At 33.9% G+C, this 27,756-nt stretch overlaps 1 protein-coding gene across 3 annotated transcripts; it reads left to right on the top strand.

The window, feature by feature from the left end:
* The first annotated feature begins 128 nt into the window (after positions 1-128).
* On the top strand, positions 129-27,203 carry LOC143232304 (neprilysin-1-like). 3 transcript variants are annotated; one of them, XM_076467545.1, is made up of 7 exons: positions 143-247; positions 9,751-9,850; positions 10,899-10,980; positions 19,188-19,355; positions 22,780-22,863; positions 25,509-25,714; positions 26,435-27,198. In XM_076467545.1, the coding sequence occupies exons 4-7, from the start codon at positions 19,208-19,210 to the stop codon at positions 26,612-26,614; spliced, it is 618 nt and encodes a 205-aa protein (XP_076323660.1). In that variant the 5' UTR covers positions 143-247; positions 9,751-9,850; positions 10,899-10,980; positions 19,188-19,207; the 3' UTR covers positions 26,615-27,198. The 3 variants fall into 3 exon arrangements, with proteins under 3 accessions (XP_076323659.1, XP_076323660.1, XP_076323661.1); XM_076467546.1 differs by having other exon boundaries at positions 10,938-10,980; positions 26,435-27,197; XM_076467544.1 differs by lacking the exon at positions 10,899-10,980 and having other exon boundaries at positions 129-247; positions 26,435-27,203.
* The last annotated feature ends 553 nt before the right edge of the window (positions 27,204-27,756 follow it).

Below are 27,756 nucleotides of genomic sequence, written 5' to 3'. Positions count from 1 at the left end.
ATCTGCTTTATCATCCAGATGTAACTAGGCTTCGGTTGTAAAGTTCAACGATAACAAATGATTTCGTATTCAATTCTAGATAAATTAGTTAGTTCTTCCAATAGGCCTTTTTATTCAACTAACAATCTTTTTTGCAACATACAACACTGTTAAAAAAAGGCTTAGCTACCAATGACAGCGTAGATTTTAGATAGAAGGGACGGGACTGTTGTACTAGAGATTTCTGCATAAGCTCATAAGTATGACGGTAAGTTTTTGTTGTTGTTTTTTTAAGTTTAAAATGCTTTCTAAGGTCTAACTTATTGAATAATCAAACGGGAACAATTTTAGGTGACTGAACACAACAAGAAAAAAAAATACTCAAAACATTTAACATTTCTTCACATTATAAAGACATTTTAAGGCACCTTATAATAATAATTAATATTCGAATACGTCAGTATCTTTTGACATCTTTATAGCCCTTACATTTTTAAAATAACTGTGAAAGATAATTCACTTAATTTTAAATCTATTAGAAGCGTGTTACTGTAAAGGAAAGAATGTTTGGTATATAATAAGATTTGTTCTAAAAGAGGAGGAATACTAACAAAAGTGTACTTCAGATAATTAAATACAGGCTGTACTCTAGCTGTAGTATACTAGTGAAAAATAATGGAAGTGATGGTTGAAATTTGCATAAGAACTATTACTTTTAACAATATTTCAAGGCTAGAGCCTTCATCATATAGTGCACAACTGTCATAATTAAACAATTTGTATTGGTGTGTTTTCATTCTATATTTATGACAAAAACCCCAAAACTCAGTTAATTTTGTCCATTATTTACATTTACTGAATAGAGGAAAGGAAGCCAATCAGTATCATCCTTCCACCCATGTTAAGGGATTAATTGTTACTTTTATAACGCACCGAGAACTCCGAAATTCAGAGCTCTACAGCCGGGCCAATTTCGTCACTGTAACTAAATGAATGAAAAACAAAATGTTGTTTTGAGTGTAAAACTACTAAGAGGACTATCTTCATTCTGTCCACCACGGGTAACTAAACCCCGAATTTAAGCAATTTAGATCTGTAAACTTATCGCTGACCCATTGGGGGACCATTGTGGTGTGATGGAAAGATAGGATGGAAGGAAGAAATACATATAATAAAATGTTTCGTATAGATGGAAAGGAAAAGCTGTAAAAATAGTGTAAATAAGGTCTAGTTGAAAATTCAAAACTGTAATATTATTTTCACTTTATCATACCAGTTACAGTTTCATACCTGTGACACGTAATAATATCCCATCATGTTATGCCTCTCGTCTGTTTTAGTTATGTGTGCAAGAGTTAATCTTCTTAGTTTAACCCCCCAAATGTTTACCTTAGTTTACCTTAGTTTTTCGACCTAATGCTTAGAAGACTTGAGATTGATAAATATGAGAGGTATTGTTTAAAGGAACAAACTGGTAATATGTTTTTAAATGATTTAATAATTAAATTTGGTTAAATACAGTACTTTCTTCTAATGTTAATACAAAACATTTGTTTATTTTTAAGCACAAATCTACAAAATGGGCTATCCGTGCTGTGCCCATCATGGTTATCGAAACCCGGTTTTTATCGTTATAAGCCTCCAGACTTAAAGATAAATGTATTTCTTACCTTCGAAAACTATCTCCCTTTTTATTTAAACTGAAATCGAGCGTGGCTGAAAATTTTCTAACCCACGTGAAGTTTCAGGGCTGGGAGTTCTGTTGGATTGTGTGCCAGACCGTACAGCTAGCTGCAGGCCAACTGTTTGGGCCCAATCTGGTCGCAGCAGATAGCCCGATGTGGCGTTTTTAAAAAGAACACACACACACATGTGTAACCGAAACATTTTATCTAGTTTACTAAAATACGGTAAAAATATAAAAATAATGAAAAAATTATGTCAAATTATTTGACGACTGAAAATGATCGTCTGACAAAATACTATTGAACTACTACATTTTTTACACTAATCGGAAATTAATAAGTTTTTTCATTTCCCAGAACTCATCTCTTTATCTATGATTAGTACATAATAACTGATGACCAAACTACTGGTTCAGCAGCAAGCTTGAAAGATTATACAACTAAAATCTAGGATTCGATTTCTGATATGGACACGGTACAGTTAGTTCTTTTGTGTGGCATTACGCTTAAAACAAAATTTGGAATAAAAAAGTTAAAACTTTAGATATATATATATTTTTACTAAATTCTTCTTAAAATGCTTTGCTTACAGCGTCCAATAGAAAACATACAGCCTACTGCGCATGCTCAGCTCAGTTTGAAAAACATATACATCTTCTACTTTGATACAAAAATTTCTTATATATTTGTCACTATCGCGTTGCAGATAATCATTGTAATCGGATTTATCTAGTTCACGACTTTTTTATCATCATAGTAATGAAAAGTATGATCCACATGCTTCACGTGATTTCGTAACAATTTTAAACGTGAGAAATCAGCAGAGACAAAATCTCTCTTTCTCTTGTTACATATTATAATTTATCTCGGACGAGTCTCCGATTTATTATGTTAGGTACTTTACATACTATGATTTCAAATAACCGGAAATTTAAATTTAGAAATTAATTCAATGTCGATATGTATTAAATTTATTATATTTGCCGACAAGACTGATACACAAATATATTTTAATATTAAAAAAACAACACAATTTAAAATAACGGTTATTACAAATAATTATTTATATACAAATATTTCACAAACACACAAACAATATTCACTCTTTTACTTGGTCTGGAACTGAGTATTTTATGAACGGTCACGGTCCACGACGAGTGTGCGCCTGGCACCTGGTGGGTTAAGCCGTTCGACTCGTAATCTGCGGGTCGTGGGTTCGAATCCCGGTCACACCAAACATGCTCGTCCTTTCAGTCGTGGGGGGCGTTATAATGTGACGGTCAGTCCCACTATTCGTTGGTAAAAGAGTAGCCCAAGAGTTGGCGGTGTGTGGTGATGACTAGCTGCCTTCCCTCTAATCTTACACTGTTAAATTAGAGATGGCTAACGCAGATAGCCCTTGTGTAGCTTTGCGCGAAATTCAAAAACAAACAAACTCACGACGAGTGAATTTATTTTATGTTGATATATTGGCTTGACGGGAATGCTAGCTAGCTCTATTCTTAACACGTGGGGTTTTCCTAATGACAATATCTAATGTCCTCGTAGAGATACTAACGTCGAAAGTTAATTCATTAAAGTTTGTAATGTTCAATATTTATAAACATTCTTTGTGCAGTTCTGTAGTTTTCCGATAAATAAACGTTAATCACAATTATACAGACAGTAGCTGTCCAATATATAATAATATTTACTGTCTTTTGGCGCATCAATTTATAAACTTTTAGGCGAGGTTCTAGAAAGTTCAATTGACAACAATACTGGTAATTACAATGTTGTTTCTTACTCTCGAGTATCTTATAGAAATTTAAAGAACAGGCAGAACTTGCGCAATACATATTTAACAATAAGCATGTATGCATCAAACTGAAACAAACGCAGATAATAAGATAAGTGTATAATAGTAAATCCATTACATTCGATCAGCGCCCGCGTCGTGCTAAACATGCTCGCCCTCCCAGCCGTGGGGGGTGTATAATGTGACGGTCAATCCCACTATTCGTTGGTAAAAGAGTAGCCCAAGAGTTGGCGGTGGGTGGTGATGACTAGTTGCCTTCCCTCTAGTCTTACACTACTAAATTAGGGACGGCTAGCACAGATAGCCCTCGAGTAGCTTTGTGCGAAATTCCAAAACCAAACCAAACCATACATTCGATCAAAAGGGATTCAAAAAACAAACTTGTTTTCAGGAGCTATACCCCTAAACGGTTCCAAACTCTTGTGTTACTACCGCCTATATCTGAAAAAAAGTACGACTGATTTCGTTATTATTCTAAAGGTGTCATAAATTTTATCAAGACTGAGTCTTTCTTTGATGAGAAATGAAATAAAATGACTGTTTCTAGGGGTAAATAAGCCAGTAGTTGTAATTAGCCCCTTACCTTTTATCTTGGTTTTTACTATGTGACCGATCTCAGACTCTGTTGATACGTTTGTTAACCAAGCTTTAATACTATCTTAGTTTTACCCCTTTATTTACTTGTGGAAATTCTTTACTGCCCTGTTTTCAATCATTTATTTAGTTCGCATATCTTCGTTTCCAGTTTTCACGTTTTCCTATCCCAGTGTTTTTAAAGCAGAGTTTTCATTTATCAAGTTCTTTATTCCTTCTTCTCTTGGTTCAGTTTATTAATCTTGGCAACTTTACTTGGGTCATTTTCTCTTCTGGTTCTTCTGTTATAGGACCAGGTGGTTAAGGCATTCGACTCGCGGTCTGAGGGTCGCGGGTATATCTTGTTAACCTTAATTTGAATATATTTAAATTAAATATAATATAAGAAAAAGTGAAACTAAACAAATACGCTTTTAACTCAAATTTATTATACTTGTCATGGCTTATGGTCAACACTGTCATTTAAGACTAATTAATAATTAGTCAGTAATTTTGTGTACAACTAGGTATTAATAATTTAAGCATTTTCATCTTACTCTTCGGTCCAGCATGGTCAGACGGTTAGAGTGCTTGACTCCTAATCCGCGGGTCGCGGGTTCGAATCCCCTTCACGCCAAATATGCTCGCCCTTTCAGTCGTAGGGGCGTTATGAGTCACGATTAATCCCATTATGCGTTGGTAAAAGAGTACACTAAGAGTTGGCAATAGGTGGTGGTGACTAGCTGCCTTCCCTTTAGAGTCCATTAAGACTTTATTAAAGTTCGGCCTGTGTTGATTTTCAGTGAGGTGGAGTTTGTTGTGAAAAGATTCGCGAAGTCTTAGTTTTCGAGAGGATTCCGGCAGGTCGGAAAGTTTGAGTTCATTAACGTATCTGTAATTTGGGCAGAGGTTGAGACCTCTACTATGGAGACTGAGTTCTGGTTCAGAAAGATATACAAGAAATATAAATACAAAACTGAAGAGTCTCGCAATTTGGGAATGAAACATTTTAATCAGCTATCGGATTTAAGCTTGAACAGGTTTATTTTTCCTTCAAGACAAAGCCTACAGAACTTGAAATATCCATTGCCGTTAGATGACTTTCGTTTGATATCTATTTTAGATCATGTGCAATGTAGATTGCATTAAATATAGATAGGTCACAAACAGAAATCGTGTACTGAATTAAAAGTTTCTAAAACATTTTAATACTTCCTTTTGAAAGACGACCTTATAAAAAAATAATTATTTGATATAAAACTAGATGTTCATGTGTTTGACGCAAAGCAATACAATAAGCCATCTTGGGAAATCGAACTCTGACTTTACTGTTGTAAGTACGTCAACTCACCGTTGACCTAACGGGAGACTACATATTTAAAAGGAACAACAAAATCAAATTTGAAATAGGCAGATAGTCTATAATGACTTTTGTCTGTATGTAGTTCTTCTCTCTCTTTCCAGCATAGAAAACCCTCGAGTAACTTTGCGCAAAATTCCAAATAAATCGAACCTCTCTTTCATCGTAATCCTAGGACTAATTAAAATAAGTTTCCTCTTTATACATTATGTCAAACGTAACCTTAAAACATTTTCCTGTCATGAATAATTCCTTTTTTAAATATTGGCATTCGATTATTCAAAATTTATGATAGGTGTGGGCTGATTTCTGGAGAAGTCAGTTAATCTTATAGTTTTAAACTACCTTACAAGTGTCTGTTTAGTTTAGGTTTTCTAAGGAATATAACACATTATACAGTTGTTAGAATTAAAATTAATGTATTAAATTCTACAGTTTTTCTGATTGAAGTGAGTGAATCAAATTTTACAATAGTTTGAATTGAAATTAATGTGTTAAACTGTACAGTTGTTCTGATTAAAATGAATGGAACAAATCCTACAAGGTCGGGAGATCAATACCGATCCAAAAAATTAAAAAAAGTGAAATTACTATAACGTCATACCGTTAAATTGTCCATGTTTATTTGTCAAAGATTTAATTTGACAAAGCGTAATATAAAGGAATGTGTCTTCAGGTATACAGGGAGGGACGTTCACAAGTTATGGTAACATGAACAATACAAGCAGAGTCGTATTAATCTGTATTAAATGGCCTTCAAATAAAAGAAAAAATAATAACATAACTAAAAAAGTGGATGTCTCATGGAAAAAAAAATATTGCATTTGTGTTTTTTTATGACAACAGTTATTTCAGTCGTTTTATACGTATATTAGACTTGCAAACGAAATCTAGTTCAGAGGCCTTTCGACAAAATTTGTTCTGGGTCTTCAACTCCATAATGCGGTCCTGATTCAGAGTCCCTGGAGATAACGATGTGTGCCTAGGCCTTAAAAATTTTCTTGCACCACCCGTATTTGGTGTTCTGTGTGATGGATCAAATTAAGATTGATTTTGTATTTTTTTTTGAATTCCGCACAAAGCAACTCGAGGACTTTCTGAGTAAAGTGTATCTGATTTAACAGTTACAGACTAGAGGGAAGGCAGCGAGAAAACAACATCCACAGCCATCTCTTGGGCTACTCTTTTTGATCAAGTTAATAGAACTGACCTTCACATTATAATGCTAAAAAGTGTGAAAGGGTCGTGGAGTAGCCTGATCTCTCCTTGCTGGAAGGTCGACTTCCTGTGACAAGCTATTAAACAGTTGCAGTACCTCTTGTTTGAAATTAGTTGTGGAGTAGCCTGACCCTGCTGGAAGGATGTCTTCCATTGATTTACGGTTCAAAAGTCATATTCTTCAAAATGCTAAATTTCTGGCATTGCACACTAAATCATAACAGCGTAATAAAGAATTTCGCATCGAAAAGTTGTTTAATGTGTTCCTTCTAAAAAAGGGATAATTTTAGGTGCTTATGCATTTACAAATCACCAAATTTGAAAGTAATTGCAACAAGAGAGTCAGTGTCTTCAAGCTGTGCATTTGCAACTACTGTAATGGCTCGAGATAAGGTTTTAGATGGACAAACTGGTATCAGAAAACATTAACAACCATCTGAGGCCATTTCATGAAAGTAATTCTGAGAATTTAACATACAACAAAAATGTCAAACCTTTGACATCCAATCAAATAAATATTTTATGAAATAAGACTGCAGGAAACGGATAACTTAAAAGAAAACAGTTAAAGTGGTTCATAATTAAGACATCCCTTCAACGTAAAAAAAATATCTATGATTGAAGCAATTTAGTAATTATTTCACTTATAGTAATTGATTGTAGCCGTAGAAACATTAACACAATAAAACAATCTTTTTTTCAAGTCAAACACAATCCAAGATAAAGGCAATTGTATTTTGTGCTACGTTTACTGTAAAGCTATATTCTCAAAGACATTTCTCGACAAACTATCACATTTTTTGTAGTACCAAAAGTAGTTTACTAGGTGTTTTAACAACATCTATCTAAGGCTTCTGCTTGAATCACAAAACAGTAAAGTTTTTTTAAAAGCTGGGATGGACCAAATGGTTAAAGTTAAAGAGTTAAAATCGACAGGTAGGTAAAATTCATTTATAAAACAACCTACAATTGTTCTTTTCAGTTATTAAAAGTATGTTTTCAGTAATGTTGAAAAAGATGTTGTAGCTCATAGAAACTTATCACAGTGTATAACGCAATTAAACAATCTTTATTTAAAGCCAAACACAATCAAAGATAAAGTATTATGTGGGACATTCATTGTGGAGCTATATTCTCAAAAGACATTTCTCGAGAAACTACTACATTTGGTAGTTCCAGCAATATTTATGATCAAGTCTACGATGATGCTAGTGGCTCAAAGTTGGTCCCATCTTTAGTCAATTTATTTTTGTGCTTCTGTGAAAAACAATAATTAGAAAATTGCTCGCAACAGTTTAAACTTCTCTAACTATTGTAGATATGTGGGTGATACTTCTTTAAGAACTCCAGTCAAATTACTGACTATCTTCAACAACATTTGCAACGTTGAGACATTAGGAACATCATAAACTTTCATTTCTGGACACTTTAATAAAAGTAATTTCAAACTTAAAGTGTACCATAAAAGAACTTTTAAGGAATTGTACGTTCATTTTATAAGTTATATTTCAAATGTTTTAAAGAAAATTTTAGTTAAAACACTGTTTCCTGATGTCTATAATACATCCAGCACGTATGAGTTTTACATAAAGAATTTAATAACATCAAATAATTCTTACATAAAAAGGATACTCCAATTTTTGTCATCTAAAAAAGTCCTGCGGTGGGTCAGCGATAAATTTAAGGTTTAGTTTGTTTGGTTTTGAATTTCTCGCATAGCTACACGAGGGTTATCTGCGCTAGCCGTCCCTAATTTAGCAGTATAAGAGTAGAAGAAAGGCAGCAAATCATCACCACCCACCGCCAACTATTGGGTTACTCTTTTACCAACAAATAATGGGATTGACTGTCACTTTATAACGCCCCCACAGGTGAAAGGGCGAGCATGTTTGGTGGAACGGGGATTTGAACTTGCGATCCTCGGATTACGAGTCAAGTTCCTTAACCACCTGGCCATGCCGGGCCATTTAAGGACTTAAAATGCCAAAATCAGGAAAAGAGTTGCTCAAAGTTGAAAGAGTGCAGAGTGTTCACTATGTGCCTTTGCACTCAAAAAATAAGAAAGTAACACACATAGAATACTTCGTAATTACTTAAGTAAGAGAAGTGTCATTACGTCACATATATTTAAAGTTTCTAAATATCCGATTATTACATATTTACCATGCATGAGTAAATATTGTATAATTATTAATAATTAGTTAAAAATGTCATACAAAAGTTGTATCTGCAAACACAGTTAAGGTGTGTGTTTAAACCTAATATCATCTACGATTTTTGTTTAAGGTTTAAGGGCCAAATTCCAGCAATACAATCACCATATGTAGTTTATAAATTTACTTGTCCTAGCTCTCAGTGAGGCTACATTGGTTTTATTTAAATAAAATTGTTAATGCGAGTGAAAAAAACGATAACCTAGTTTGAAGATGCACCTGGAGATCATGATGTTGTCGTTCATTTTAATTGGTGTAAGATGTTAGGTTACCATAGTTTTTTTTTCACTCGCAAGGATGAACAAACTTTCTAAATAAAAGAGAGCTTGCTTGTTATAAGGCGGAGACTTGAGATTAAGGTTCTCGAAATTTCTAATAAACTACGTTCGGTACTAAAGAAAAGGGAGCTATATGTATATTAATTTGTTAAAATCTCTAACTATCTCATACAATTGTGGCTGAGAAAACTGGTGTTATATACTAATAATAATGATCTTCTCGGGTTACAGGCGTTATAAGAGTGACCGTCAGTTACTCTTATTTCGAAACAAGGGATGTTGCATCGTTGGAACATAACCTAGTATTTCAGTGGAAATGATCACTATTCCTTTACATTATATTATAAAATGCGGTAATCTTTCCGACGAGAAAGATCATGTGAATGATCTAGTTTTGTGAATAAATTAGTGAATCCCTCAGTTGACATTCCATATTAACACTCAATAGAAAATACGTTGAGAAATTCTAAAAATTTTAATATCAACTTGGAGAGGGGGGGGGCAAACACATGATATGCTTTCATGCCACAGTAATATGTAGAAACAGACCGTACCGTCATGAACTAATATCAGTTATTTATAGGAAATGTTACATCAGTGTGTTAGATGTGGTGTTTGGCGATTTAGTCACATTTTGTCTTCTTAGATCGCTCGGAAGTGGTTGATTCTCGCAACTTTAATAACAGTTCTGGGTTGTGGTACAGTGGCCATCATCGCTGTGGTACTAACTTTTAGGAAAACTGTCGGTAAGCTTGCTATTTGTGCAATGTTTGTTTTGTTAGTATGTTAAATTACATCTTGTATTATTAATGTGTTCAATGTTGATTACGAAAACTGAGAGTTATTGATATGAAATGGATTTTTATTATATATGTATTAATAGTTATTTTATAACTATTTACATTCATCATGATATATACGTCCTATTATAATCTATAATGTCAGCTTGGTATGTTTTCGTAAGTTTTAAATGTCTTATTTAATAAGCAAAAAGGCATGTCAACAAGTTTCATATAGTAAAAAGAAAATGCTGACAAAATCACAAAGCACTTCATTCTTAATTTTATAATATATGGCGAGGCCCGGCATAGCCAGGTGGTTAAGGCACTCGGCTCGTAATCTGAGGGTCGCGGGTTCGAATTCCCGTCACACCAAACATGCTCGCCCTTTAAGTCGTGGAAGCGCTGTAATGTTACGATCAATTCCACTATTCGGTGATAAAAGAGTAGCCTAAGAGTTGGCGGTGGGTGGTGATGATTAGCTACCTTCCCTCTCGTCTTATACTGCTAAATTAGGGACGGTTAGAGCAGATAGCTCTCGTGTAGCTTTGCGCGAAATTCAAACCAAACAAACTACTATATAGCGAACGTATTTCCAACCACAGAGAGTAAATTCTACGGTTTATTCAAAAACAAAAAAGACTGAATTAAATCTATTATAATTGAGCTCGCTATAAAATTGCAATAATGTCTGTAGAACACAATTCGTCTTTAAGATTACTTCCTAAAATAAAGTCACAATATTGACTAGAATGACCTTTGCAATTCATCAAATGGAAATAAAAAATATGCTAAATTTTCAATTAACGAAAAAAAATGCCAGTTAAGATAGCTTTTCTGAGTAAGAGAAAAATTGATATGAAGGTTCGAGTTCACGGTGGTTGATTTATGAAGAGTGTATTTCATACGTTACTCGAGGTGTTGTAATTTCACCCACATTTCAAGTGAAAAACATTAGAAATAATTTAAGATTGCTCTAGTTTACTTTATAAAACTACCTTTATGATATTCACAGAGAAAACAACGGAAAATATCCCAAACTTTTATTTTGCAGCAGAAAAAAACGGTTTGCTTGACTGACGAGTGCAAGGAGGCTGGTAAGTGGATATATGTGTATTTTGTTACCACTCCTTTTTTAACTTATTGTTATAATTATCTCAAAATTGGACCTTTGTTGTCTCAGAAACGCATATTCTTTAACTTACAAGAACTATTAAAATAGACTAATATTTAAATAAAATACATCATCTCGCGATTTCAGCTCCATTTTTTTTCTCAGCTCACTTGTTTACATATAATATAATACATATTATCTCACAAATTTAACTGCCCAAATGAAATTGCATTTGAACATTCTTCTGTACAGTGAAACTGACCACTTTTTCATTTCTGTTGGTAATCTAAGACTCAGCAAAGGTGGCTCCTGCTTTCTTGTTATTTAAATTGATTTTAGACGATGAAGAAAAACAAACATTACGGTGATAATGCCTTTTTTTTAATCGACTTCAAACAAGTTTCATTTAAAAATCAAATATACGTTTACACTTATATAAAAACAAATCAAATCGCCGATGGCAACAATTTGGTTGTTATTTTGATTTGTTAGTCGTGCTCCATTGCTTTAGATAGTCTGGTGGTTGCCATAACCGACTCACACTTGGCGTGTCGCAGGTTCATATCCCAGTCGCTCTTTTAGTCGTAGTAAAAGAGTAGTCCAAGAGGTGGGGTTGGGTGGTGCTCACTAGTTGCCTTCTCTCTAGTCTTTCGTTGCTGAATTAGGGACGGGTACCTAGAAAAGATATGGGCACCATTATCTAAATCTGTCCAAGAATGACCGATGACGCAAAAGTGTCTAAGGTGCCCCAACGGTTGTAAGCGTTCTTTGGTTATAAACAAAATGACTCGTTTTAGAACTTGAATTCCTGGGAACAAACATTAAACTTCACGATATTGTTAAGTGGTATCAGAGTAGTGTCAGGCCTGAGAATATGAAGACAAAACAACGACACTTATAAGTAACAACTTAAATAACACAAAAGCTTGAAAACGTAAAATGAAATTGACATTGTGTGGGTGTTAAATAGGATATATTTTATTGGAAATCTACGGATTCAGATGTGTTTTTCTAGTTTCGCGGTCTTTACAACCGTCGACAAAATACACTTTTTTTCCGCAAAATTTAGAACGTACCCATCTTGAGAAGTGTCATTACTGAAACAATTTTAACGAAACGATTGTAGCTACATTTATAAAAAAACTGATATAATTAATTGTATTTAGAGGAAAATTCTCTACCATGATATTTAAAACATTGAAGGTAAATTATAATATATAAATAAAGAGGACTTATTATTTATAGGTGGTTTAGTCGTCAGTAAATAAATGTTTAGCTCATAATCTTGAATGTTTCTGAAAATTTATAAACAACTTGAACAATGTAAAACACGATTTAAGCTAGAGTAATCAGGGTATCAAGATGCTTTTAATAATACAAAACTTAAACTCTCGTCCGTTATCACAATACTTTCGTCAGCCTTGTTTGCTTTTTCCTACTGTACATAATTAATCTGACCGTTTCATAATGATTCTTTGTACAATACCAGATAAGGCATGTTTGTCGAATTAATCGGCAATCAATCGAGGACGTGACTTGTACGAACTGCAAAGCTAGAAAGTTAAGATACTTTATCATTTGACTCAGCTACGCTATAATAAGCCCTCCTGTGGCTCAGCGGTATGTCTGTGGACTTACAACGCTGAAAACCGGGTTTCGATACTTGTGGTGGGCAGAGCACAGATAGCCCATTGTGTAACTTTGTGCTTAATTCAAAACAACAACAACGCTATAATAAATATATCGCAGCTTTCAATCAAACTGCTCACTTAATTCTGTCGAAAGACACGTAGACCACATGTGATAATAATCGGGCAAGTTTTTCATTCAACCAAAGATGTGCTAGATCTGTAATTCTTTTTGATAGTGTACAGTAATTGTATGAAGTATACATTTTATTCAGCGCTGCAAATAATGTGAATACTGCTACCTCCTCGCCTTTTCAGCCGTGGGTGCGTTGTAATGTGACGGTCAGTCCCACTATTCGTTGGTAAAAGAGTAGCCCAAGAGTTGGCGGTTGGTGATGATGACTAGTTGCCTTCCCTCTAGTCTTACATTGCAAAATTAGGGACGGCTAGCGCGGATAGCCCTAGTGTGACTTTGCGCGAACTTCAAAACAAACCAAACCAAACCAAACCTCCTCAGTTGTCTTGTCAAATATGTCGTTAATCACAGGTGTAAAGAAACAATTGCAATAATCATATGAAAATTTAAAAAAATCAACACTAACGTAATTATAAACATGTCCAAAATTGTTTTGCCACATAGTTTCTACCTCATGTTATGTTATCGCTTTAAATATATGGCATTGAGAAACACTCGTACTTCCAAAACTACAGACTTATAAACGCTATTTTTTGTAACACAAAACCAAATAAAAGTTCCTCTCACAATGCAGGAAAACTTATATTTTACTGTCTGAATTTCAATTTTTTTCCAGTAAGAATATGTCTCTAAGTCTTCTATCAGCATCGCCCCCAGTGGCACAGCAGTATGTCTACGGACTCACGTCGCTAAAAACCGAATTCCGATACTCGTGATGGGCAGAACACAGACGTACCATTGTGTAACTTTGTGCTTAATAATAAACAAGCAAATTTATCAGTGGCTCTTTGCTGCACCCGACGATTTTTCTTTTTAGATACACGACTCAGTATACTGTCCTGCTTGTTTTAGGTTTTAATTGTGATAAGTAAATATTACTATGAACATCATAGAACTGTTTCAGTTCTATTAGTCATTACAAGTATGTTGATTTATTGTTGAGCACAAATCTACACAATGAGCTATCTGTGCTTTGCCCCCTGTGGGTATCGAAACTCAATTTTCAGTGTTATAAGTCTTTAAATTTGTTGTTGTACCATCGGGAATATAGATGACTGTTTTCAACATAAAACGGAACAAAAGATCCAAATGAGGTTATAGTAAGCATTACTTGGAGGTTCTACTGGCGTGACGCTGGAAGATTCATAAAACTTACTAAGACATTTTACCAAATTATGAATCTTTTATTTCAGAATAAATTTTATTTCATTACTAGAAGCATGGTTTACTTTTAAATTATTGATTCATCTTAACTGTAATGTGTTTGAGATGTATAAAATATTGATAGGTTTCCAAGTGGAACCTTAATAACAGTACACTAAAGCTCACGTAAACAGTGTTTATCTTCTTGCAGCTTGTTGAAAACAAACTTTTCATAAGTGAAATCAATGTTTTTTTTCTTTAACTATAGAGAAAGCATTGACTTAAACTTGTAAATAGCTATGTTATGTTATCTTTCGATTAAGGACAGAAACCAAAGCATTTTATGTATTTTTAAGACGGCTGGTATGGGTATTAAAACTTTAATTGTTTTTTTTTTAATGTTGCGCAAAGCTACTCGAGGGCTATCTGTGATAGCTGTCCCTAATTTAGCAGTGTAAGATTAGAGGGAAGGCAGCTAGTCATCACCGCCAACTCTTGGGCTACTCTTTTACCAACGAATAGTGGGATTAACCATCACATTATAATGCCCCCACGGCTGAAAGGGCGAGCATGTTTGGTGCGACGGGGATTCTCAGATTACGAGGCGAATGCCTTAATCCACCTGGCCATGCAGGGCCAAAACTTTAATTAAAATAAATTACAGAGCAATGTTTCGATCTCCTTAGGTCATCTTCAGGTTAATAAAGTATTTTGTGATAACTTCTTTTAATTGTCTATAATTTGAATCTTTCAGGATTTTTCTCCATGTAAAAATTTCTAGACAATAAAACCATCACACTCTTACGTCGCTTCTGGTCAAGAGAAACCTATAACCAGTGGTTGTCAACGTTTTAAGCATAACAATATGTGACCAGATTTCAATGAATTTGATTCACTTATATAAAAGTACGTAAAACATTTTGTGAAAAACGTGATGAAGAAAGATATTCGAGCTCATATACTAATTATAATAACAAAAAACTGTACTACAGTACTATAAATGTGTACTAAGTCACAAAAACACATTCGGCTATAGGATAATAATGTATCTGTCTCGTTCAGTATTTATAAAAACGAAACATTAGGCATGATAAAATGTTTTCAGGACGGATAACAAATAATATTCATTTATTTTTATCATGTAAAGATTTTTTTTAGAAATTGGGAAGAAAGAACTTTGTTTAATATCAAAATATTATTTCGTTTACCACAATGAACATTTTTTTATAATTATGTTTGGGTTCTCTAATGTTTAGTAAGACTCTAATGTCGCGATTGGTCAAGAAAAATCTATAGCCAGTGGTTGTCAACATTTTAAGCTTAACAAAATGTGACCAGATTTCAATGAATATGATCCACTTATGTAAAATTACTTAACGTTCTGTGAAAAACGTGATGAAAACATTTTTTTTCGGATTCAGCAAATTGGAGTTATTGTAGAACGTGTAAACATTTTAATCATCTATCTTAATGCTTGTAAACGAGGTGTCTTTGACAATTTAACTGATTAATTGTAACGTTTAGTTATAAAAGATGTTTCAGTTGGTAATTGTACGGAGTGACTTCCTAGTGATTCCTTGTGTTACAACCTGGGAATTAGAGACATTATGTGTTTAATTCAAGCTGTACCAGTAGCAACAGGGTGTGGGTTAGTAACCTCAGACAAGTATTAAAATAATACAGCAGCAACTACGGTGGTTCTGCTGAAGACACACCCATTGATTCTGTTAACCTTACTTTATGAATGACATATGCTGCCACCTACACAGATGCTGTATGGGACATGATTCAGCCTAACTGGTTTGCTAGCTAAATGAGAGATGCTTTAAACCTGGCTTTTCAGCTGTTTTGATAATGCAGAAGGGAATATTTTATGATTCATGTAGAGAACTTGGGAGGAGAGATATTTTTGACAACTTTGGACAAATTGGACAGTGGTGGCACTAATGTACTTTCCTTGTGTTTATTCTTCAACCCAAAACTCCACCAAATAGAACATATTAACGTCAGGTTTAAGAAAGTTGTACAGGTTTAAACTAGTGAGATCAGATCACACGTGATTACAGATCTGTTAGTGAACAGCTACCTATTTGTTCCTTCAAGTGTAGTGATTGATTTGACATACATAGGGGATAGACGTAGCTTAGTATGTGCCCATAAAGGTGTGCTTTAAGCTATATATATTTTTCAATGTTGTAATTTATTTTCTAGTTAGAAGAAACTGAGTGTCGTTAATGATAACGTTATTTTCGGCAGTGGCGGCGCCAGAATATTTTCGTTGGAGGGGGGCTGAGGTAAACTGTGAAGGGCCTTCTCAAAATGCCATCAATATGAAATATAGATGGTAAATTATAATAATGTAAATGTACCAAGGTACATTTCAGAAAGATGTGCTATTTTGAACTGCGTTTTCAATGCAGTTTTCATTGAAAACTCATACTCTGATTAATAATTCATTATTACAAATTAGAAATAATCTGGTTATGAAAATATGCGTATATGTAAAAGAGGAAGCTCACCTAAATTCCACCAAAGGTAATACATAATAATAAAGAAAATCAAGATTAACTTAGATTGAACATTTAATATACCATTAAGAGTAAAGCTACAAATCAAAAGAAATGTAACATAAAGACATAGTTTACATAGCAGAAACGAATTATCCTATGTGAAGTTAATACACTCTGAGGAAAAGTAAAGTCACTATCAGGCGAACTATCTTTCATCATGTTGTGTTTATAGTCAATATTACTTCAAAACAATGCGCCTGTTCTGGTGATTGGCAGCAAATTTTGGATGGCTGATACACAATGCAAAATGATCTCACAGAGGACACAACACCGGCTAAATGCTTCATAGTTTTGACCTATACACAATACACTTATACATGCATGCTATGTTTTACTTTTCAATAAAAGATAAATGAAATTAATGGATAAATACCTGTGAAACCTTTAGTTTATCAAGTAAAATCCCTGATGATTTGTTTTAACTTGAAATCAACGTGGTTGTCTAATCTTCGTAAAAGCTCAAGATAGAATGGCATTACACAGGGAGTGGCAATACAGCGCATGAGTTTCAGTGCATTCAGTATGTTGCTATGGGACGCATGACACATACTTCCGTCTTCATGAAGACGTTGAGTTCTCTTTGATGTTAATTGTTAAGCAACGACGACGATTGTATTTTTCATATTTTATAAATATATGTAGGTAACAATATTGGGTTGTGCAGTATATGTTTGGGTAGCCATTCATCATGGTGGAAAACTACTCTTCATATCCTCTAGGGAAACGTCAATGGCGTGTCCTACAGCTATTACATTGAGATTATGTTTCTGCTATATGCTAGGGCAAGATTTGGCACTAACTCTGTGTTCAAGGATGACAATACCACTTCCCACAGTGTGTTTGTGGTACAAGATTTTCTCGACCAAAATGCCATAGCCAACATAGTTTCCAGGTTTTAATCCCGTTGAGAAATGTTGGACATAAATAAGCCAGAAAATAGTCTAAATCAGTTGCTGCAGCTAAGTTCTAGCTCGTTCTAGCGATAGTTAAGATGAATTCACAATAAATTACATCACAAACCTCATCGATAACATGCTGCGTAGCCTTTCGGAGGTTATTAGAGTGTGAAGAGGGCCAACTAAGTGCTGGATATTTAATACAAAGTGGTATAACGTTACAAACCCTATTTATAATAATTTAATGTTATATTTTTTCATTATAGATGTTTTGGTATAGTTATGATATGTGCAATTCCGAATCACATGTCTTTATACAGTTTTTGGTAAAATTGGTTTCCTGTTCTAATAACTCGTTCATGATGTTCATAAAACTTGTCTCATCCTATAAATTACATAAGTAAATGGTTAATTACTCTAAGTCATTTGCACTCTACCTTCATAACAATGACCTCATTTGTTACAAAATATGCAAATGTTTGTTCAAGACTGCATATTTTTACATTACAGTTCCGTCTAATACACGTGTTAAGTTTTTGGGTGTTCTGCAGGTCAAACTAACAGCTAAAGACACGGTTCAAGCATTGCCTAAGATACTGATTTCTCGGACAGTCACCTCAAAAAAGAGCAGGATATATTCTGTTTATGGTTTGTAATTAATGTAAATAAACTAATAATAGTGGCTGGTCCAATCACTGGCACAGAACATGTATAAGAAATGACAAAAACTAGTAATGTAGTTTAGGTTATTTCAACTGCACTACATCGAAACTAACTAATGTTAGCAGATTGTCCTCACTAGCTTTGCGCGAAATTTAAAAAAACGAACAAACAAACTTGTTGAAATAATCAGAAAATTTACCGGACTCTTGCAAAGGTATAGTTGTTGAATTTGAATACCAACGTATGTTTGAAAATTTATTTTCAATTAATATATTCAAAACCATTTTAATCAGTTATATATTGTACAAGTCATATATGTATAATTTATTTATACGTTTAATTTTACACTGACGATTTATTTTGTTTATTGCTGGCATGAAGTGAAAAGTTAATAAAGACTATTTCTGTTTTTTTAATAAATAAAATGTCTGTCTTCTAACTATTTTGTAAATTATGCTGAAGTCGTATGAAAACATTCGTGAAAATATTAGTTTATTATATGACAATTGAAACCACACCGCTGAAGGTCAAATTTCTGGTTAAGTTTTTGTTCATTTAATTTCAATATAAATAGGGTTTTGGTGACTTTTAGTTTGTAACCGATAGTATATTGACTGAGATATGTGAAATAATTATCTTTAAACATCGAAAGCTTTCGAAGAATTGGAAACTAACAGCCTTAACAATCGCGATAAAACTCATTTACACTGCAGGCGTTTTGTTTTGTTTTTTTCACCTTCCCCTTAATTTGCTCATTTCAGATTCAAAATCAGAGGTGCGAAGAAACAGCATAAAGATCTGTCTTTTATCATATATATAAGTCACTGCTCAAGGAGCCTTTCGTCAGATACCACAATTAATTGGACGATGAGAAACAAAAACATTTTGCAGCTTAAGTGATGTTATCACTGTTATTATTTTTCTTGTTCAAAGGTTTAAAAAGTAGGAAAAATCCTTTTTTTTTAATTATAGGATTTTACATAAACGTAAAACAAAACAAGACAAAACTTCGCCGTCTTCGGTTTATAAAATGTGAATAGTTATTCTGAACCAGTGATTTTAAAAGATTAAAAAAATAACTTCTGTTATTTTAGCGGCTGGCCTCCTAGCGTCCATGAACCAGTCTGTAGACCCTTGTTCTGACTTTTACACCTACTCCTGTGGAGGTTGGATCAACAAAGCTGTCATCCCTGATTCTGCTAAAGATAGCATCTATGATGTGAGAAAGAAATTGGAGTTTCAAACAACACATAGGCTAAAAGGTTTAGTGATTTGCTGCTTCAGATTTTCATTCATTTCCTGCAATAACTCGTAAATCATAAGCTGTAGTTGTTATTCCAGTAAATCATGTAAACGTGGCTACAGAAGTTGAATACGTTATATTAAACGATCTTGAAAACTATCACACCGTTACAGTTTGTATCACCACATCCAGTTATGCTCTTCCTTACGATTATGGATATTGACAATAGCTCTGAAGCACAGTTTCGGTTAGAAAAAGTTGTGTCGCAAGGCTGTCATGTCCAAATTACACCTATCCCTCTGTTGAGTAGGAGAAAACTGTTTCCCAACGCTGTTTCAACAGTCCTATCACCCAGAAATTCATAGGCGCTACGTCCGATTGGTATGTTTGCGTACGGATCCACATAAATACGTGTTTCATTTTCTAGCTACTTGAGAATGACTTGTGTGGCTTTTTCAGATGAAGATCCTTCTTGATGACGTCGCGCACTGTTGCCTAAGGCAACATGGGCAGCTTTTACTACTGTTATTTCGTAACTGTTAAAAGACAGCGTACTTGGCTCACTATGTCTGTTGCACTTAGGTGTCCTAAGTTGATCCATAGTCTGTTGTTTTCCAATGCTATTAAGTATACACAGATCTATCTTTTGTCTTATCTGAATACGTCACTGCCCAAGGGGCCTTTCGTTTGATACCACAATTGGCTGGACGATGAGAAAAAAAACAACAAAAACAAACTCTAAATCCTCGATTTGGACACATCTTTATGATCTACGACTATGAATATTTTGCGTCGGAAAGAGTTGTTATATACCATTCCCAAAACCGGTCAGTTTGCGGTGTCATCGCACTATCTATGAAATGCTAAATGTTAAATGTAGTTCTTATACAGTCTGTTGTACCGTAACTTTATATCGATTATAACTGCTGATTTGCACACTCGGGTCGCTTTAATATAACGTACTCTACCCTCTGATATAATCGATTAAACATTTTTTTTAAAAAAAAGAACCGAACATTCTGCTAACGTCGATTTTGTAATTGGCCACAACTTTATTTGTTTGAGGGCTAAGCTACCGCAGGGAATCAAACCCCGGATGCTAGAGTTATAGGTCTGTAAATTTAAGACGGTCCAACAAAGGCACGTGTTTTCGTCACGTTAACAAAACAGGTCTGTTAAGAAATTATTCTTTAAAATTAATGCAGAAATATGTAATATATGTAAAAACATACAAAGATAATTTCAATTGCGAAAAACTCATAAAGTTCATAAAACACAAGAGTGTTAAAACAACAATACGGAAATATTCATAGACTACAAGTTGTTTATATGACATTTTATGTTTTATTAATTCTACGGTACTGTGCTAAAGGAGAGATAACATAACATAAACGAAACAAAGGTTATTATCAATATAAATGTATCCATAAAAAAAACTGTTGTTTACTAGTTTTATTATTATAATATTTGTTATATTACTGTAGAACTTATTGCCTGTACCACTTACAAAAAAATCATTTTAATACATGTAATTGCTTCGTATTCTTTCCTATTTACTAGTTAGGTAATTTATGAATCGTTTGTATGTTTGAACAAAGTGTATTCGATTTGATTTTAAGTAACTTCGTCGATTTCATAAGTATTAAATATTAATAAAGTGTAATGGGATGAAACTTTGTAAACTGTGACGTTGTACAAGAAATAACTTCACAACAAAGAAAATTGTAACTAGTCGCCTCCAAGGTCGGATTGAGGGTTTTATTGGCCCTAGGTTTATCAACTTATTTAGGCCCCCTCGAGACAGAACCTTTACGTGCAATACATTTGTAGTCATAGCTTGAGGCCCTGGGCTTCAGTCCGATAAGCTCATGCCTTAATCCGGAGTTGGTCACCTAAGAAAAAACGTATGGGAAGTCTGATGTAACGATAACGGAAACTTTTCATCTTATTTACAAGAACTGTATGGTTGAAGATGTGAAATTCTTACATTACTCGCTTACATAATAACAAATTACCTTCTTCAGTGGATATCATGACTCAAAGTGGATAAATAAAATATCTTATTAAACAGATAGCGGAGATGTAACCCCAGCATTTACGTTGACCATATGACTTCCATTTGCGAAAAATAAGATTGATGGTCTGAAAGAAATTGAGGCCATAAATGAATACACAGTAATGGATCCAAGTACTAGTCGTTGATTTTCACTTATTTTACTTGTGAAGAAGAACGATGGATTTGAAAGGTTAATGAAATCAAGAAATATAGTGGATCTGTAAGTCAAAAAAGAAAGAATGTTACTCATTGTTAAGGATTGCTTTCGCTTTAGATGTTTTATCTTAGTCAAAATGGTTTTGAACGTTGGACCTGAAGAGAGAATATTGGCGGATGCAAGTATACAAAGCAACTTTAGAAAAGGCATCTTTTGCTGCAGGAAATAAGTTATGTTGTAATGCACTTGATATGTCTGAATGGAATGTGTTCTATCTGAAATCTTCAATTTATACTCATCTATTTGGATGATGTAATCACATGTGAAAATAAGTGATGGGCAAGAAAAAAAGTACTTTACCAGTTGAGGAGTGAGAACCTTGAACTGAATCTCAAGAACTATAAGTTGTTTCAGCTACAACTTAGTTTCTTGGAATATACGGTCAATGGACAGGGACTGTTTTTTAGGAATCCAGCAAATATCGAATCTATCCAGAATTGGTTAAAACCATAAAACTAGTGTGAGGTAAAAGGTTTTTTTGGACTGTGCTTTTACTGTCTTCATTTTGTAAAATCATTCTTTGACAGTTTGTCCTTTACACAAACTACTAAAAAAACAAACAAGTTTGGTTGGAGTGGTCATTGTGAACAAACTAAAGAAAGAACTATCCATTACTTCTGTATTAACATGCTCACCTCTTGAAGATCCTCTCACAGTAGCTGAACATATTAGTGGTTATGTAACAAAAGTAGCGTTATCACAAGTACAACATGCGAAAGAATACGTGAGAGCAGTTGGAAAACGATTGTGTAAAACTCGAAGAGGCTATTAAGTGATGTCAAAGTCCCGAGGTATTTCCATCACAACATATATGGACACGACTTTAACTTATTCACAGATCATGCAACATCGAAGTGGTAGTTGAATTCTCGTAATCCAGAATGATAAATATCCACTTATTGTGTTAGTGAATCTGTTAATCAGTCAATAAGAAATCAGTTCATAATTTATATTAGTCAGTATACGAACTTAATGAAGTAAGATATTTCTTTAAATGTAGCTTACTTGTGAAGTTAGACCTAATAAGTGAACGGTTGTTATGCTTACTCTGGAATTTTAAGAAATTGTCCAACAGCTAATAAACACACACACTAATTTAGAGAAGTTGCTACATGTACGAGTTCACACAATGTTTTTTTCTTGTCGTTGTTTGTGTGTGTTTGTCTCTAGCTCTTCTTGATGGGATTTCTCTAACTAATCCATCATCTGCTGTAACTCAGATGAAGAAAATGTACACATCGTGCCTAAAAATGGGTAAGTTTTGCTTTTCACATTCGTATCAGTCCTTCGTTAGTTTTATAAAATGTAAATAAATATTTGATAGCTTACGCTTTTAGAAGCAAAAAATTAGACAATTACTACTCATTGATCTCAGAAAGACATAACTAACTGACACTAATTTAAAAAAAGGCCAGTTGTTTAGGACATTTTTCTGACGAAGTGATAAACGAGAAAAATTACCAGCTTTACGGTGCGTTGCACCACACTTTAAATAAAAGGGAAAACATACTTCTAAGGATAAATCGATAAGTAACTCGTAATATTCAGCTATTTAAAGGTTTTCGGTGTTAATCATTAACGAATTTAACTCGGTCAACAAGAGAGTCTGGAAGCAGGTAGAATATCGAAAACCGAAACAACACTTTATAACTTTTTAATATTTATTCACTATAGGTGTTGTCCATTCGATTAGATCCTTCAGTAGATTTTAATTGGCTGTTAAGGAAGAAAAACTGAATTGTTGTCTGGATGAAAAACATTGCAAGATCAAAGTCATTATTGTTAGTAGGATAAAAATTATTATTGTTACTGGAATCAAGCCCCCCAGTGGTTCAGCTGTATGTCTGCGGACTTACAACGCTAAAATCCGGGTTTCGATACCCGTGGTGGGCAGAGCACAGATAGTCCATTGTTTAGCTTTGTGCTTAATTCAAAAACAAAACAACAACTGGAAAAAAAAGTCATTATTGTTACCGGAATCAAAATTATCATCGTTACCAGGATCAAACCATTATTGATACCGAGATCAAAATGAATATTGTTACTGGGATCACAGTTATTTTTATTGAACTCACAGTCATCATTGTAACTGGGGTAGCAGTTATCATCCTTATATATATGGCCTGGCATGGCCAAGCGTGTTAAGGCGTGCGACTCGTAATCTGAAGGTCGAGGGTTCGCATCCCGGTCGCACCAAACATGCTCTTCCTTTCAACCGCGGAGGCGTTATAATGTGACGGTCAATCCCACTATTCGTTGGTAAAAGAGTAGCCCAAGAGTTGGCGGTGGGTGGTGATGACTAGCTGCCTTCCCTCTAGTCTTACGCTGCTCAGTTAAGTATGGCTAGCGCAGATAGCCCTCGAGTAGCTTTGCGCGAAGTTAAAAAAACCAAACCTTATATATATATATATTTTAATCTAAAAAGAAAAACGAAACAAATGTTCTCAACAAGTATAATTTTGTTTATTCACTTTTTTATTTAGTAGTAATTAAGCGATAAGTCTACGAACTTACAACCCTAAAATCAGAGGTTCGATTTCCCTTAGTAGACACAGTAGATAGCTCGATGTGGTTTTGCTATAAGAAAACACACCCACACACTATTCGTTTTACTTAATTTATTTTTATAATATCGATTTACTCTTGACGAAACTAAGTATTTATATTTCAATATGTTTTAACAAAACTTTCACAGTTATATTTGATAATAACTTTTTCTTTCTTGAAAGTACATCAGAAAAAAGTGGAAATAAAGCATATCAAAAACTTATTCTATATCATATCCTGGTTTAGTAGTGTATTCTTTATCATATCCTGGTTTAGTACTGTATTCTATATCATATCCTAGTTTAGTACTGTATTCTATATCATATCATGGTTTAGTACTGTATTCTATATCATATCCTGGTTTAGTACTGTATTCTATATCATATCCTGGTTTAGTACTGTATTCTATATCGTATCCTGGTTTAGTACTGTATTCTATATCATATCCTGGTTTAATGCTGTATTCTATATCATATCCTGGTTTAGTAGTGTATTCTATATCATATCCTGGTTTCGTACTGTATTCTATATCATATCCTAGTTTAGTACTGTATTCTATATCATATCATGGTTTAGTACTGTATTCTACATCATATCCGGGTTTAGTGCTGTATTCTATATCATATCCTGGTTTAATGCTGTATTCTATATCATATCCTGGCTTAGTGCTGTATTCTATATCATATCCTGGCTTAGTGCTGTATTCTATATCATATCCTGGTTTAGTACTGTATTCTACATCATATCCGGGTTTAGTGCTGTATTATATATCATATCCTGGCTTAGTGCTGTATTCTATATCGTATCCTGGTTTAGTACTGTACTCTATATCATATCCTGGTTTAGTACTGTATTCTATATCATATCCTGGTTTAGTGCTGTATTCTATATCATATCCTGGTTTAGTGCTGTATTCTGTATCGTATCCTGGTTTGGTGCTGTATTCTATATCATATCCGGGTTTAGTGCTGTATTCTATATCATATTCCGGTTTAGTACTGTATTCTATATCATATCCTGATTTAGTACTGTTTTTGTTTGGAGTTAAGCACAAAACTACACAAAGGGCTCTCTGGACTCTGTTTATCAGGGGTATTGAAACCCGTTTTCTAGTTGTGTGAGTTTGCCGCTATGTCACTGGTGGACTAGTGCCGTTTTATTGGATGTTTGTTTACTTGTATACAGTCGTATGCTGTTCTTTATTATTTTATTTTCGGAATGTTATTTGCAGATAGCACAACAAATCGAAGGTATATTTTCTCAGTTTACCAATCTATGTAAGTTGCAGTATGTCAAGTAAACTGATCGTTTTTCTCTTCCCATCAAAAAAACAAACCCAACAACAACAAAAGACGATAACATCGTTAATGGAGTAACTACACTGAAAAAGATGTTGAATGATGTCGGTGGTTGGCCGCTGCTATCCAAAAATTGGACAAGTGCCCTTTACGACTGGGTCCACCCAACAGCTTGGATGATTCGTCAACTTGGAACTGTGCCTTTTATATCCTTCACTATAGCTCCCGACTTCAGAAATACTTCAACAAATGTCATTTATGTTAGTTTGATTTATCATGTATTACAGTAGGATGAGAAACTTGATAAAGTACTGTAGAAGTTAGGTTAACTGAAATACTGGGTGGGGATAATGCTGCCAGGCTACAGAACAGAACATTGGTTATAATAATAAATATATATATTATAATTTTATATACACTGAACAAAAATTCTTGGAAAAACCTAAAATATTTTGTTGAGGCATAACTGTATATTTAACATTTTTTATGTTAATGAGATTTTAAGTTAATATGTGTTCAATATTTTCATATTTCAAAACAAAATTGGAATGTCCATTTTATGAAACTTAAGAACATTTTAAATACAATACTATCAAAACTATTCGAATGTTCTTCAGAACACAATAGAAAATAATCGGTACAAACAAACTGTAAGTGAAAAAAATCTATGATTATTAATATCCATCCTAAGTTATTGCGTTAATAAGATAGTTAAAGTTTATTGTGAACACGTTTATCGGACGTGTAGAAATTTTTAATTTGTTATTGCTTTCAAAGAATTATTTAGTATGCTTGAAGTGCTGTTAATTTTTATGACTGGTTAATAATACAAGATATCTGAAATTAACAGCAGATACAAGAAAAAGATCGTTTCTTGATAATTTAATTATACGTAAAATATTATAAGAGATTAAAATTATCTACAAAATTTCATTAAATAACTTGTTTCCAAATATACGTAACTTGGAATATTTTTTCAGCTAGGAAATCCTGGGATTCAGAGATCGTTAATTACTCAAGAGCGTCAACATAGGGATCTCATCCAAAATATTACTAAACAGATTCAACAGCGGGAAAATAAGGATGAAGTGGATCTAGAAGAAAATGATATCGCCGGCATCTTTGAAGTGGAGAAAACAATTAAACAGGTAAAACACTAACAATAGAGAGAACCAAAATACTGTTGCTTGTGAACCGTCGGTAGAGTATGATTCAGTATTTCGCAAATAATAGACCTTTTTCTTTTGCATATGTTTATATAATTTGAACATTCCAAAACAGGTGAAAAATTAATTATAACTTAAATTGTACCTTGTATTCTGATGCCACTGATCATTGCATTGCGTATCGTTTTGAGTTATATGTGGTTCTGTTGACTGTGAAATATAGGTATCTTGTACTACCTTGTCACCTATTGAACGGTTTGGCATGGCATTTCTATCATGCTTTTAAACGAAATTCAGTGGGTATACATACAAAGAAACAGCATTAAGACAGACTGATTGATGGTCGCTAAGTGTATGCAGGGTGTCAAAACGGTGTAATTTACGAGAGTTTGAAAACAGTTAAATTGCAGGTTATTTTCTGTGTGTAGCATCGATACCTGAAACAGATGCAATGCTTGGTCTTTGTGATACCTCTGAATGAGTTTATTACAAAATATGGGAACATGGTAGTACATATCATAAAAAACTAACTAACTAATTTTGCGTGTAATGTAATGTCGTATGGAGAACAACGTGGTTAGCTCCTCACGATTTTTTGGTGTTCCATCTATCATGATTCTGTTTCAGGGATTTAGTGATTTTACTCTTTTATTTTTACAACGATTTTAACATGCGTATTTGATATCAAATCATACTTGCGGAGAAGGAAAAACATTTCCTAAAGATTATCGTATTCTAATGAGGGATCAATCATACAAAGTGTAAGTGGCTTCAGGAGTCTTACCATGATAACTAAGGCCCCTTTCACCCTTAAGTTTAGCAATGTCTATTACTTTCTTAAACACATCTGGCTGTTTCGAACTCGTGTTTTGTACTTAGGCTTTTGGATAATGACGTGTAGATGTTACATACTTTACCTGGTAATAAATGCAACTAAATTCATTAGTTGTTTTTATTGGAGGTTTCATACAGATTAGACCATTGGTTTGTTTTGAATTTCACGCAAAGCTACTTGAAGACTATCTGCGCTAGCCGTCCCTAATTTAGCAGTGTAAGATTAACAGGAAGGCAGCTAGTTATCACCACCCACCGCCAACTCTTGGGCTACTCTTTTACCAACAAATAGTGGGATTGAC

This window comes from Tachypleus tridentatus, chromosome 11 (genome assembly GCF_004210375.1).
Source record: "Tachypleus tridentatus isolate NWPU-2018 chromosome 11, ASM421037v1, whole genome shotgun sequence".
NCBI lineage: Eukaryota > Metazoa > Arthropoda > Merostomata > Xiphosura > Limulidae > Tachypleus > Tachypleus tridentatus.
Note: the sequence above shows the minus strand (reverse complement) of the source record. Positions and strands in the feature narration are given on the sequence as shown.

Bases quoted from the DNA above. Each gene is read 5' to 3' on its own strand.
- LOC143232304 (XM_076467544.1), top strand. The intron at 22,864-25,508 runs GTAAGTTTTGCT...CAACAACAAAAG, and splicing joins CACATCGTGCCTAAAAATGG to ACGATAACATCGTTAATGGA. The intron at 25,715-26,434 runs GTTAGTTTGATT...ATATTTTTTCAG, and splicing joins CTTCAACAAATGTCATTTAT to CTAGGAAATCCTGGGATTCA.